Source organism: Rhinopithecus bieti, unplaced genomic scaffold, assembly GCF_001698545.2.
Source record: "Rhinopithecus bieti isolate Rb0 unplaced genomic scaffold, ASM169854v2 scaffold_757, whole genome shotgun sequence".
NCBI classification, from domain to species: domain Eukaryota; kingdom Metazoa; phylum Chordata; class Mammalia; order Primates; family Cercopithecidae; genus Rhinopithecus; species Rhinopithecus bieti.
The window spans coordinates 1,308,357-1,322,809 of NW_016803289.1; the positions used below are offsets into that span (position 1 = coordinate 1,308,357).

General features: G+C 37.8%; 1 protein-coding gene across 14 annotated transcripts in view; it reads right to left on the reverse strand.

The window, feature by feature from the left end:
* Positions 1-14,453, reverse strand: part of PPP2R2B (protein phosphatase 2 regulatory subunit Bbeta) — a 493,312-nt gene that overhangs the window by 257,898 nt on the left and 220,961 nt on the right. For 5 of the 14 annotated variants that reach the window (XM_017872337.1, XM_017872327.1, XM_017872332.1 and 2 more), the window contains one exon: positions 4,797-4,881. The exons of 8 other annotated variants lie outside the window; for them this stretch is intronic. In XM_017872337.1, coding sequence (XP_017727826.1) covers positions 4,797-4,833 — 37 coding nt within the window. In that variant the 5' untranslated portion in view covers positions 4,834-4,881. Of the gene's footprint in view, positions 1-4,796; positions 4,882-12,734; positions 12,799-14,453 lie in introns of all 14 variants that reach the window. One more of the 14 variants, XM_017872348.1, reaches the window with a different exon arrangement.

The window sequence follows — 14,453 nt, forward strand, 5'->3', positions numbered from 1 at the left end:
GATTAAATAATTTTCTGTTTTAATGCCACGGTTTCCTTTAAGAATTGAAATATACTCACTTTCTCAAATTAAATAAGTGTAGGCAACACACAAGGTATACTTTTTCTAAGGAGTCACCATAATCCCTCAAAATCTCTATTGTCAGCTTTGATGCACCCCAAAAGATCAAAGTGCCTTGCTCTCTAAGATGCATAGCTCAACAGAGCAGCTGTTTCATTTCAAGAGATTCTTCATTTTTTTTTAGTGATAAGCTTACAAGTAGTAGTTAGTGGTACAGGAAATCTTACAACACCTATGGAAAAGTTGTAAATTTTGCAGATGGGGTCAGTACTCTCTGGATAATCATTAAAAATCTTGAGGTCTAGGATAGTGTTTGGAGCATAATTTGATCTCAATTATGTGTTAAATGTTTGCTGAAGAAATGGCGATGCTTCAGAAAATTAGCTATTTGAAGCATGAGACCAGAGTGGAACTGAAAGAAAAAAATTAAAATTAAAGTGGTTCACTTATCAAAAAGCAAAGCCACAGAGAAAGGGGACCAATAACAGCATCCTCTCCATTCCCTTTTGATTAAGGCTGCAGGCTTATGAAGGGACAGGAAGCTGGGAGAATCTCAAGATAAGAAAATGCAGTCCTCAAATGCCACAGCTCAAGAGGAATGCTCCAGCCTACTGTCTCCAATGGAGAAGAACAATCTGCAGATTGACAAAGCCCTCTGTTTACACTCCTGAACAAATAAACTAATTGTGCCTTTGTTTTTAACCTAACAAATCATAGCCTGACTACAGGTCATTAGTGACCATTAATATGTGAAACTGTTTGCATTTCACTAGTATATCTGAATAACAGTCTTGCCTTTCACACTAGCTCAGTCAAGTTTCCGAAAGGAAAGCCCTGTTATCAGGCCATGAGCAGAACTGAAATTAACAATTAGCCTCTGGACTTGAACTATGATGCAGAAGAATTCATTGTTTTGATTCACTGTGGTTCCACCTACTGTAGAACCAGTCTTTGCCTTTGTAGTGGAGACATGCTCTTTGTGCCAAAAGATTGTGTGACCACCTCTCTCCAAACATTCTCAACAATTCCCAAACTGCTAATGTGTTGGCCAGCAACATGGACCTGCTTACGGGACAACTGTACAGACGGTCCTAAGTTCACAATACAATGGCTGATTAGAGTCCAGATAAATGCAGGGAGCACACTGGGAATTATCAGAAACATAGAAGTGACAGGAAAAAGGTCTATTTGGCAAAAAAGTGGAGGCAGAGTAGAGGGTATGTATACCTGAATGAACCTGGTAATCTAGAATTTTTTAAAGTGCAATTGGAGCTTTGGATTATCCACATTAAGAGGCAAGAGTCTTCAAAGGAATTAGATAATTGCCAAGCCTCCATTTCATTTTTTATTGCTGAGCAGTCACAGAGGGGCATGGAGTGATTAACAGAGATTAAAGATCTCAGGAATGTTTGAGAACTTTCTAACATAGCAGTTGCCATTTAGGAGCAAACCCATGGTCCATCTTATCTAATGTTTTGTTGCTTCAAAAAATGTCCCCTAGGAATTGCCACTTTTGACTACTATTGTGTTGAGGCCATAGAATTAGAGGCATTGCTAACAAATCAAGAAATGGCAGCCCACATATTGCTGCAATCATTTTTACTTTTTATTCTGGACTAGCTACCAACCACGTGATTCATGCCCCAGTTTAAAATGCGTAATGATAGTATAGAGTTCCATGTAGTTTAAAAAGTCCTTTCAATCCATTATTCTGCTCATCTTTCATCAGCTTATGAAAGTTAGATTATGAATAGTATAGTAATAGTGCAAAACACAGGTTCTAAGTTAAACTTGTCTGTTTTCAAATCCTGGCTTTTCTACTGCTAATAAGGTGACTTTGAGCAAGTTTCTTAACCTTTCTGAGCCTCTCTTTGCTTATCTGTGAAACAGATAATAATGGTGCCTACCTCAAAAGGTGATTTCAAAACCCTAATTAGGTAACTAATGCATGGAAAGGGCTTAGTACACTACATGGCACATAATTAGTGCTCAATAAATATTAACTGCTATCATTTTTTTTCCACCAGCAGCAGTATCCACTATGGCCACCATCTCCATCTCCCACAGAATGATAAAGAAAATAAAATAAGACAGACTTTTTCCTAAAGTCACCCAATTACTAAACAACTGAGGTGGGACTAACCATCGTCTTGACTACCACTCTCCCTGCTTGGAATACTTTTCATTCTTCTTCCCTCCTCCTCAGCCTTCAGGTCTCAGTTTAGCCATCTGCTTCCTCATGAGCCCTTCTTATGTCATTTCACAGTCCCTTGTGCTTCCTTCATCAGAGAACCTCTCATTCTGCATTACAATTGCCTGTTGTCCTGCATGTGTCCCCTACTAAACCACAAGTTCTTTAACAGTAGAGACCAGGTCTATATACTAAACCTTTGCATCCCCAGTGCCGAGTACAGCATCAGACACATAGTAAGTGCACAATAAATACTTAATAAGTAAAAGGACAGATGCCAGACTCTTTATTACCAATCTGCTGACACACATTAAATTATTATTTTGCACTGGAACGGATTTTAGAAAATCAGCGAGAGCCCTACACGGCTTCATGTCTTATACTGCTCTTAAATAATCACTATCTCATGTCAAAATTCAAGGCAATTTTTAAAATACATAATATGTTACATATTTATGGGGTACACGTGATATTTTATTACACGCATAGAATGTATAATGATCAAGTTATAGTATTTGGGTTATCGATCACCTTGAGAATTTATTATTTCTATGTGTTGGAAACATTTCAAATTCTCTCTTCTAGCTTCTTTGAAATATGCAATACATTGTTGCTAACTGCAGTCATGTACTCTATCAAACATTAGAATTTATACCTTTTATCTAACCGTGTATTTGTACATATTGACCAACCTCTTTTCATCAAGGCTATCTCAGATTCTAATAGATTCAATTTCTGAAGAAAGGAACTAAACTTGTGAAAATGACACCTTGAAGTGACTCTTAACGTTCTATTAAAACACAGACATGTGTGTATACACACACACTCACCTTGTACCTCACACTTATCACTAAGCTGTGCATATGTTTATATAGTCACCAACCCTCAAAATTTGGAGAAGGGCACTATCTTTGTACTTTGAAGGGATTTTTCAGAAACATTTGGACTTGATGAGGCACAGTGAAAAGCAGATATTTATCCTGGCTATTCTTCACCATAAACTCTTAAAATTCGGAATCTGAACTGTCTCTCACAGTTTTTATGTTTTTAGAAATTTTGAGTCTGATATAACACAAGTCATAAAATTTGACCAAATAACAAACTACTTTTTTCTCCCTCCATCTTGGAGGAAGAATAAGGGGCATAAAAGTTGGAAGCTCCAGGGAAATCTACACAAAGCTATTCAGTTTCATCTCATTAAAGCAACATCATCAAGGGCAAACCAAATAAAACTCAAACCCCCACCCAATCAATATTATATTAAAATGCACTGAAAGTGTTACTTAGTTGGTAGGAATGAAAAAAAAAATCATACATTGAAATTACAACAGATATAAGCCTTTTATTCAACTGAACCAGACAGCAAAAGGTAATTTTTCAATAGCAAGGGAAGAGCTGAACTCTACCTCACATCACCAACATTATTTAAAAACAAACCCTGCTCTTTTATTATTTTATATAAAAACACATTAAGAAATATCACCTGCATGGAGTCTGTACAAATGTATAATGCTAACATTGCATAGTTCCCTTAGGACACAAATGCCTCACACATCTTTATCCGTAGTCTGATGGAGAATATTCACAAACATATATGCATACACATACACAATATACATACACATACACACATACCTGCTTTTGTTTTCTTCCCTTTTGATCTGTGACCACCTTTTAAATTTCATTAGCTCTGATAAAATATTTATCTAGAGCCTTTTTCCCCCTTCGTTCCTTTTATTAAAGGGAGCTCTTCTCTTCTAAATGTTATACTCTTTGATCTGTCTCAGGGTTCATACAAACTCTGTTACAAACTCCACCTCTAAAGAGAATCTCTGATGATTCTTTTTCTTAAATCAAAATACAGTTCTTTTGTATTAAATTTTATTTTCCATTACCACAAAATATAGCCAAATGTGGAGGCTGTAAAGCTAAAGCCTCACCACACACTGTATCGAGAAATGAATAAAAAAGCCTAGCAGAAGCCTCCGTGCTACTTCATCCAAATCAAGTGTAACTACTTAGGAGTTAATAATGAAAGGACTTTAGAATATTTGATACAGGTGAGAAGTTGTTTTTCCTACACAGTGATTTCTAGATCTATTTTCTCATTGGAAATTACCCGTTCAGTGATACTTTTATTTTTCGTTATATTCAAAGTAAGATGCCCATATTGTCTTTCTTTGCCTCTTGACCCCAAAAGCTCTTTTTCTTTGTTTGAGCAGTTAATATATTTACCTTGTTCTCTAGTTTATTCGACAAACCTAACATCAATAAAGCAGGCTCTATTCTTGTTTAGCCAACACTCTCTCTCCTGGTAATTTTATAACCAGTTATAATGTATCATCCCCATGTACATTTGGTCAAAATATGCTCTTGTTCTTAAAACAATAAATCAAATTATGCTTCCTATGTACAATAACTATTTTAAAAATGTAAATTAACTTATTTGTGTCCCATGGAACAACTTTTAAGCGATTGGAACTATTTAACACTTCTATACTGCTACTTTATCAAGAAGAGTAGGTATAAATAATAATATGAATACCTTTATTTCCATAGGTGTTTTCATCTGGATAATTCATGCTTCATTATTGTGCCACTATTCTCTGTCTTGGGTTCTCCCTTGGCTCCTATGACAAACATGGGGTTCAGATCCAGACTCCAGGAGGTAGCGATGCTTCAACTTTTGGTAACATACAGGTGCATTTACACACTCTCCACATACCCCCTACCATCTCTTTGGGAGAGTTTGCTCCTGGCCTGTCAAAATCCAGGCTAACAAGGTAACACAATCAACACTGTAAAAGCTCCCTTGCCTCAGCCCCATCGACCTGAAATGAACTGTCTTCTCACTTGAGAAGACAGACGTAGAGCCATGGGTCTCAAAGTGTTGCTCGTGATCATCATCAGCAACAGTAGGATTACCTGGGAAACTGAAAAAAATCAAACTCACAGGCCTACAGACCTATTCTAAGCTTGACGGGGTGGAGCCTGGAAGTGTGTCTTTAACAAACACGTCAGGTGGTTCTAATGCACGTTAAAGTTTGAAAACAGCTGCTGTATGGCATCTAGGGAGTTTTGAAGAGGCTGTAGTGGTAAGGAGGGCTGGCTTCATATAGCCAAAGCGGGGTCCTGTGGACAGGATACTCAGCGTTTGGGGTAAGGTTTTAGGGTGCAGGGCTAGGAGCAGTGGGTGAAAGAGAGAATGCTCTGGTGCAGAACAACTTTTATGCAATAGGAACTATTCAGGAGCAGGAGCAAGTCACCTCACTCATTAGAAATGGCCTCCTTTCTCCGCAAGAGTTCAGAAGTTAAGAGGTTATACCCTATGAGAAGCTATGAACAAGGTAATATAAGAAGAAATATTCAAAATAAACATGTAAGATTAAAAAAAAAAAGGCCTTAATGGAAAGCTTCAACATACCACTAATATAGAAAAAAAGGATCATAATTAATCCATTATTGTTAATTTTTTAGTATCTTAAAGTTATTATCCTTAAATATCCTGATGGTGCATGCAGCAGATAATGAATTTTATTTTCCTCAATGCTTCATTTCATATTCAGAAAAAGGCAGCAGTTTGTTTAGATTGACACAAGAATCCAACCTAACAGATTATGTTTGTTATTTAAAGGAGATCAAATCACCACCAGCCAGTACTGATACTGGATCAAAGATTAAGGTTAGTGTATTAACTTATTTGTCCTCTGTTTTGTTATCAAAACAACTGTCTTCCAACAGTAATATCTTAAGGTATATACATAAGTGTACTAATATTAATGAAAATACAGCCTAATATTATTTAGCAATTACTACCTACTATGTTCCTGGGACTGTCCTGAGCACATTACAGGCACTGTTACTTTTAATACTTACAATAGCCTTATGAGGTTAAGTGCTGTTATCTTCAATTCACAGATGAGGCACCTGAGCTTAGAGAGGTTAAAAAACTTGCCCTAGAACTAGTAAGTGATGGGGCCAGGATACAAACCGAGTCATCTCCAGAGTCTGTTTTCTTGACTACTTTTTTTCACATTATTCTAAACTCTAGGGTTGGGAGCATAAAAGTGCATATGGTCCATTGCAAATAATGCTTATGACCACTTAAGTCATCTAAAACTACTAAAAACAACCAACTACTCATTGAATGCTTAATCTGTGTCAGGGACTGAACTAGCCATATACAAGTATTATCTCACTTAATCCTCACAACAACCATGGAAGGTAGTTACTACTATTGTCTTAACTTTACATAGGGTTAACTGCAGTAAGAGGATTTAAGTAATGAGCCCATCTTTTTATCAAAGATTTCACTGCTTACATAATAAAATGGAAATGAGGCAAAAAATACACATAATACTCAGTAAATGTTGCTTTTCTGTCCTTATGTTAGTTTCTGGGGATCAGAATCGTGTTGGTGATGATCAATCCATTGTTTTTCTTACCTATTTTCTTGCTGATTCCAAATGGTAGATATCTGTGAGTTAGATATTTGGGTGCAATATACAGCCATGACATAGAACTAAATCCATTGGCTTTTCTATGTCTTTATTATCACCAAACCCTAGCGCTTTAAGGCTTGCACCACTGTCCAGTAATGTGGTTCCAGAGACTCTTCCACTTGGCAAGAGTAACAATGAGTGACTTTAGGAATGAGACACAACCCTGCCTAAGCCCCAAAATCAAAGGTGTAAGGCACACCAAGCTGTTCCACCCAAAGAAATGTGTGCTAAAAATGTTAGTGGTCAATGCCTTACAGAGAGTCAGCAAGCAGATGCACTTTTTTCCAAGACTGTAAGATTTCATCTAGTTAGGAGTTTATTGATTTATCTCATATTCTGATATCCCAGAAAGAGCTAGGTTTTATGAATCAGTCTCTAAACCTCAGTCTTTTCTCCACCATAAACTAGGCATGTGATCATAGGCAAGTTGATTAACTCCACTGGATCTCAGTTTTCTCACTGAGAAAATGAGAAGAAAGGAAATTTACTCTTTATGTTTGCTGTGCAGAGTAAACAAGAGCTGTGAAAATACTTTGCAGAAACACAAACCCCTCCACAAGTACAAGATGGCATTACTACTTTATATAACTCCTTCCTTGCCTAATATTTAGCTGCTAATGTATCAACCTGTTTGGTGAAGTTGGTTTACTGATGAACTAATTTAAAAGCCAGAGGAAGGGGGAATTCTTTAGAGTTGAAAACTATCAGCAGTGCCAAAGACAAGTGAACTATTTGATCAGTTGTTTTGATGGTTAAGAGAGAGTAAAATATTACCTGGGTAACCAAATAATCTGCATGTTGCAAACCCCTGTGACATGCAACTTATCTAACAATCCTGCACATGTACTTCTAAACCTAAAATAAAAGTTTTATAAAAAGAAGGAGTCAAGAGCCAGTAAACTTGGCAAACCCCTCAGATAAGTTCATGTTGGTATGAAATAGCCTGAGAAACCTTTCTGTGAAAGCAACAAGGAATATCACCAAACCACCATGTAAATGAACAGGATATAAATAGCAGCTCAACAACATGGGCTCAATGTACCAAAGATGCCTTTGGGTTTCTATTCAAATTTCAAGGTGCCAAGTCTCTTGCTTATCTACATTAGAGAGTAGAACGTGGCCTATCTGTAGATTAAAACATCAGGGAAAGGAGGTAGTATGAAAGACAGTTTTGTGTAAGGAAAAAAGAGAAATTCTATCTGAAGTTTACCTTGGAGAGATGAAGAAAATATGGTATTTAGCACTATTAAGTATTTTTACATCTTATTGGAGAGATTCAACCAAAAGATATAAGAGCAAAGACACAACAATCAGGAAAACAATTTTTTTTTTCTAGTGATTTTACCTTTATCTTGGACTATGGTTTCCTCTCAAGGTATCTGGCAGATTAAAATTGCTTTGTGGTGTGACACCACCATTCTGCTTTTCCTTTTATAGCTCTCATCTTGAAATGTTTTATAGGTCCACACAAACAGGTAAAACAAAAGCAATCATCCTATTTTAAGTATACATTCTCCCTGGGCCTATCAAATTTAGAAAAACATATTCACTCTTTCAAGTTGCTAGTTGTGGCTTGAACTGATTGATTAATCACTCAAACTCTGGCTCTAAACCATCTTACCCACGTTCCCTTTTCAATATACCAAAAACAGAGGTCATGAGGTTGCTTAGATCATGAAACCAAGGAAGGAAACCAAGCCTTTGACACAGAAAACACACCACACTTTCTAAAGCCAAGACCGTCTCATGAGTGGATGGTAGTATTCTCCCATGTTTCTCTGGCAAAATGTTCCCATACTCTGTCACTAACAGCCTCATTGCAATACACTACACTTGCCCAGCTGCCCCATGCGCAGACCTCTCCAGTAGGTCTGATAGTCACTAATCCACTGATTAAACATTTTAAAACTGGCTTTGGCAAAACATGCCAGAAATTCCTTCAGGGTAATTAAAACCACCCTCTGTGTCAATAAACACAGACTGAAATCTTTCGTGTGCAGAGGGGCTGGCTCTGACCCACTGGCTCTAGGACATTTTTTCTTAGATGGGTTTTCCATCATTGCAATTGATTTTCACTGACTCATCCAGACCATTGCTTAGTCCCCCTTATAAAATGATTGACTGAAGTAAGAGATATCGTCTTACCTTTCTTGTTCCAGCCAAGACGTAAGGACCAAAGGGGCTATAAACCTAAGGGTCAGGCTCATTGCCAAAGCCCTTTCACCCAGATCTCCAGGTGAGAGACCTTAAAAAGGATTCTTACTATAGAATCTGACAGTCAGTGTTCACTTATCACTCCTCTTCCAGCATTCAAACCGATTTTTTTTTTTTTTTTTTTTTTTTTTTGAGACAGAGTCTCGCTCGGTCGCCCAGGCTGGAGTGCAGTGGCTCGATCTCGGCTCACTGCTGCCTCCACCTCCCGGGTTCACGCCATTCTCCTGCCTCAGCCTCCCAAGTAGCTGGGACTACAGGCGCCCGCCACCACGCCTGGCTAATTTTTTATATTTTTAGTAGAGAAGGGGTTTCACCGTGTTAGCCAGGATAGTCCCCATCTCCTGACCTCGTGATTCACCCACCTCGGCCTCCCAAAGTGCTGGGATTACAGGTGTGAGCCACTGCACCTGGCCGTCAAACTGATTTTTATTTGAAGAATTATTAATGTGTCTTCAAAGTAAAAGGAAGAATTCAGGTGAATATTCACTACATTGAATCCCAGAGACTAGTCACATAGTAGACACTCCATGAATTGCTTCTCACCACAATGGCAGCCTTATTGTTTTTATTACATAAACAATGTATATATTTATTTAAAACTGTCATACATTATAGAAAATATAAAAACAGTAGAAGTTACTTAAAATTTCATCAGCCTGAGCTATCAATACATTTTGTAGCCATTTTCCATGTAATTCTTTATCTATGCAAATAAAATTTTATATAACAGAAATCATACTTTACACACCCTTTTATCATGGATGAAGCTACCTTTGACTTTCTTTAAAATACGGCGTTTCTTCTTTTTTTTTGGTTCGCTGCTTTCATCCCCCTCATAGCCAATATTAATAAACTTTCACACAATTTTTCTTATTGATATTAGCATGTAATATGAATGAAGATTCATTTGCTCAGTAAATACCTGCTGAATGGTTAAATAATGAAAGGACACACACATACATAAGTGAATGAAAGAACAAATCATCAATTATGATCTTAATTAGCCAGTACAGTTTCTAAGTGATTGCAGAAATCCAAGATCACATCTTTTGACATCTCTCCGGCATCTTCTTTTTTTTTCTTTTTTTTTTTTTTTTTTTTGAGACAGATCTCACTCTGTCCCGCCGGCCTGGATGCAAGTGCCGGATCTCAGCTCACGCAAGCCCGCATCCCGGTTATGCCATTCTCCTCCCAGCCTCCTGAGTAGTCTGGGACTAAGGCGCTCGCCACCCCCGTGGCTGTTTTTCGCGTATGTTTAGTAGAAGACCGGGGTTTCACCGTGTTAGCCAGGATGGCTCGATCCCTGAACCTCCGTGATCCGCCCGTGTCGCTCCCAAAGTGCGGGATTACAGCTTGAGCCACCGCGCCCGGCCCTCCCTGCACCTTTAAATTGAGCTTGGGGTAGGAAGGACTGCTTTACCTGTTCGGAGAGACCTGCAAGTCTAAACTCCCAAGAAGAATATGTAACTGGCTTGCTGTCCTAATGCTATTAATCTACTTCAAATGTGAATCAAATTCAAAAACCATTTACTAACACTTGTGTGCCAAGAACGCCACTGTCCTTTGTATGGTACACTAGGAGGGAAAGATGTGGTCACTGTCTCCTGGAGTGGTATGCTTGTTGGGAATGATGTGCAGATCTATGTCCTTAGTCTAGGTATCGAACTTGGAACCTCAGTTGCCACATTCGTAAATGGGGATAATATCTATATGCTCCATAGGCACGCGTGGGATCCAAAGAACTTGAGAATTCAGGAAAAACTCACAGGAAAAGTGGACTGGAGCAGGCCTTGTAGTACCGGAGGAAGTAGGTACCAGGGAGGGGAACAGCACACAGAGAGGCATGAACAGGAATACCTGGAGTAGGTCAGGCCCAGCACAAGCCATATCTCATGCTTTGGAGATCGTTAGTGAGAGACTTAGAAGATGCGAGGAGGACAGGAAGGAAAACATGAAGGTTATAATGCACAGGAGAAAACGTGACAGACTAATCTTAAAGGGTCAAAGAAAGGAATTTTTTTTTCTTTTTGCCTTTTCAGTCAGTTGCCAACGGTCTACATCAAGGCCATTCATGTGATGACTCAAAGCGACCTGCTTGTCAAGTAATTGAAAAAAAAAGAATTAAAAAAAAAAAAAAAAAAAAAAAAAAAACTGGCTTGCCATAGTGGGCCACAAATCCAAGTTTCTAAGACTTTATAGGAAAATTCTGATCAGAAAATTTCCATCTCCAATTGTGCTGAGGAAGCTTAAGGACTGAGTAAGCATGTTGGCAGCTGAAGTACAATACGATAATCAGACTGCTTTTGCTTTTTTTTTTTTTTCCTTTTTTCCACAGTGCACAGAGATTTTCAGGTCCTGGTGGGTGCTTAGCAAGTTTTTGATCTCTGACCCCACGAGGGGTCAGAGAACCTATAGAAAAATATATCTTGTTCACAAATGGAACTGCACCCAAAATTTCCCTCTGTATCGTATTAAGTGACCAGAGGGCCCTGACTTCTAAAACATAGTATGTCAGTTTCACCCAGGCTAATCCTACAGAATGGGAAAAGGGATTAGAAATTAGTCATTGCAGGAGATGTCAGCTGGAAGCACTAAACTGTCCTAATCTCTTCTGATAGTTCAGGGTTCTAGGGAAGCTCTTCTCTGCTTGTCGTATCTTCTCCTTTTAAACTAGCACCATTAATGAATTCCAGGAATCATGTCCCTACGGATCTGTGCTACTCTAATTAATCCCACCTACACTTGGCTCCAAGACAGAAGAGGAAGAGGATGAAAAGTAGATTTTAATATTGCACCCCCAAATCTCCACTGAAACTTGGAGTTTCTAGAAGATGCTTTAACACTTTTAGTCCTCTGAGAAGGCAACTGGGTCACCTACTAACCACCACAAATATTTATCCATTAAACTGCCCAATCATCCATCCATCCGTCCATCCTTTAAATTTTATGTGCTTACCCTGTGTATAATTTTTAAAATATTGTATAAACTTTTTAAAATTAAAGAATGCCTCAAAGAGCTTAATTTTTTTTTCAATACCCCAAGACACTTCAGAGAGGAACAATGTTCTAAATAAATACTCAGGCCAAATGAATTGAGATTTCAAACTGACTCCCAACTGTAATCCCCAAAGACTGCTGAAATGCAGACAGCCAATATACTTTGACTAAAAGTCACTCACTGAAAATATGGATAGAACAAAAGTGGAAAAGGATCATAGCAATTACAAAGCTATTCCTTGGGACAGAGATTTCAGAAGGGCATATTTATTCCTATCATCTAGAAACATAATCGTTCATACCATTTAATCCAGTAATCCTGCCTTTAGAAACTTGTTCTAAAAAATAACCAAAGACATGACTTAGAGTCATGCTATTATTTATCTATTTCACAATTATTACAGCAATATTGGAAATAATCTAAACTTCCATCATTAGGTGGCTGGTAAAATTATGGTTCAACTATAGAATGTTAACTACAGTGGTAACTTATAAGATCTGCACTTTTCATTTAGATTAAATGATAGTGCCAGTTTTGGGAGAAGACTAGAGATGTCTGGAAGTCTCAAGTCAATGATAGTTAAAGTCTAATTTTTCTCAGATTTGCCTGGGTTCAAATTGCATTCAACCACACATAGTATTAACCAAAAAAAAAAAAGTTAGCACAGTTTTCAGAAATGTCAAATTTGCACCCCATGAGAGACTAGCTCATTAAACAACCATCCTGGTTGTCATACTGGGGCAATCATTCTTTGAAGTTACCTACTCACCAGTTTGAAGAAAATTAACATTTCTGGGTCACCAGGTTCCATATACTCATCTACAAATGATGCCCTGGAACCATAAAAGTAATTTTATTTAACATAGGTGGGCAACTGAATCCCAGGGAACAAACTACTCACCCATGTGCTTAATGGCAGAGGCTGAGAACTGAGCCTGCCACTCCTCTCAGAAAGGGTCCAAGTACCTGGAGCTTTGGGGGGTAGAAGGGCAATGGGATCAAATTAAAATTCAATGGCTGTATCTTTATGAATTTTTTTCTGATCTTCACCCCACGTAACTTCCCTAGGATAAACTTAAGCACCTTGAAAATTTGTGACAATGTGAGGTGGAAGCAAAATATGCATAGAACAAAAGTAGAAAACGCCTATAGTAATTACAAAGGTATTCCTTGGGATAGCCATTTTAGAAGATAATTTATTCCTATCATCTAGAAACATAATTGTTTATACCATTTAACCCAGTAAGCTACTTTTAGAAACTTGTTCTAAAACATAACCAAAGACATGGTGTTGACTCTATAACATAACCAGATATATTATTTACATATTTCAGAATTATTATAGCAAATATTGAAAATAACCTAAACTTTCATTATTAGGTGACTGGCAAAATTGTGGTTCAACTATAGAATATTATAGAAAATGCTAACAGTTTGCATTTGGGGCAAAAGCAAACAAATAAACCCTATATAGGATGCTGTTTTGCATATAATTCTAGCATTCTCCATTCATCTCTCACACACACATACACACACACACATACACACACACACACACATTGAGTGAGCCTGGAAGGAAATATAGCACATCAAAAACGTTTATAATGATTGTCTCTGGCATAGCTAGAAGGAAATTTGATTTTCTCTTTTAGACTTTTCTGTACAGTCAAAATTTTCATCAATGAACATGTACTTTATTCTCTTAGAGGATCTCTTCCTTCTCCTTTAACAGGTTTCATATTCATATTTACATGTGTTTTTTTAATGTATCTATTCCCAATAGAATGCAAGGTCTGTGAGAGCAGGGTCTACATTTAATTTTTTAAAATTTTATACCTAGGATTTTTAGCATAGTGCCTAATATATAATTAATATTTTTAAAATAACTGCTGAGTGAACTATTGGACAGACACTGATTAGAAGGGATATGGCTATGTTTGAGGACTCTAATGAGCTGTCAAACATTCTGTTACATCTCTAATCTCCAGCTCACTTGTTAAAACAACATGCCATCTTCCTTGCATACTTTTGCCTCCTAGCATCCCACAAGACTCTGCCTCCAATGAGGAAAGCCATTGCCACCCCTCTCTACCTGCCAGCATCCCACCAAGGCCCTACCTTCCCACTTAACCACTACTGGTGAGGTGAGCTTCCCTCTAGCACTTACTGCAGCCACTCACTTGGAAGATTAACACTGTTTGGACCTCTACTAGGTTCCCAGTACTTTTCTAGAGTGGGGGTCAGCAAATGATGGTCTACAGGCTACTCCTTGATTTTGTAAATAGAGTTTCACTAGAATACAATCATGCCCACATACTACAATGGAAGAATTGAGTAGCTGGGACAAAGGCTGTATGCTTAGCAAAGCCTAAAATATTTATTATCTGACCCTCTACAGGAAAAGTTTACTGATCGCTGTTCTAGAATATTGACACATTTTTACAAAATGGAGATAATACCAAAGTTTCATTCTATTAGGATATTCGTA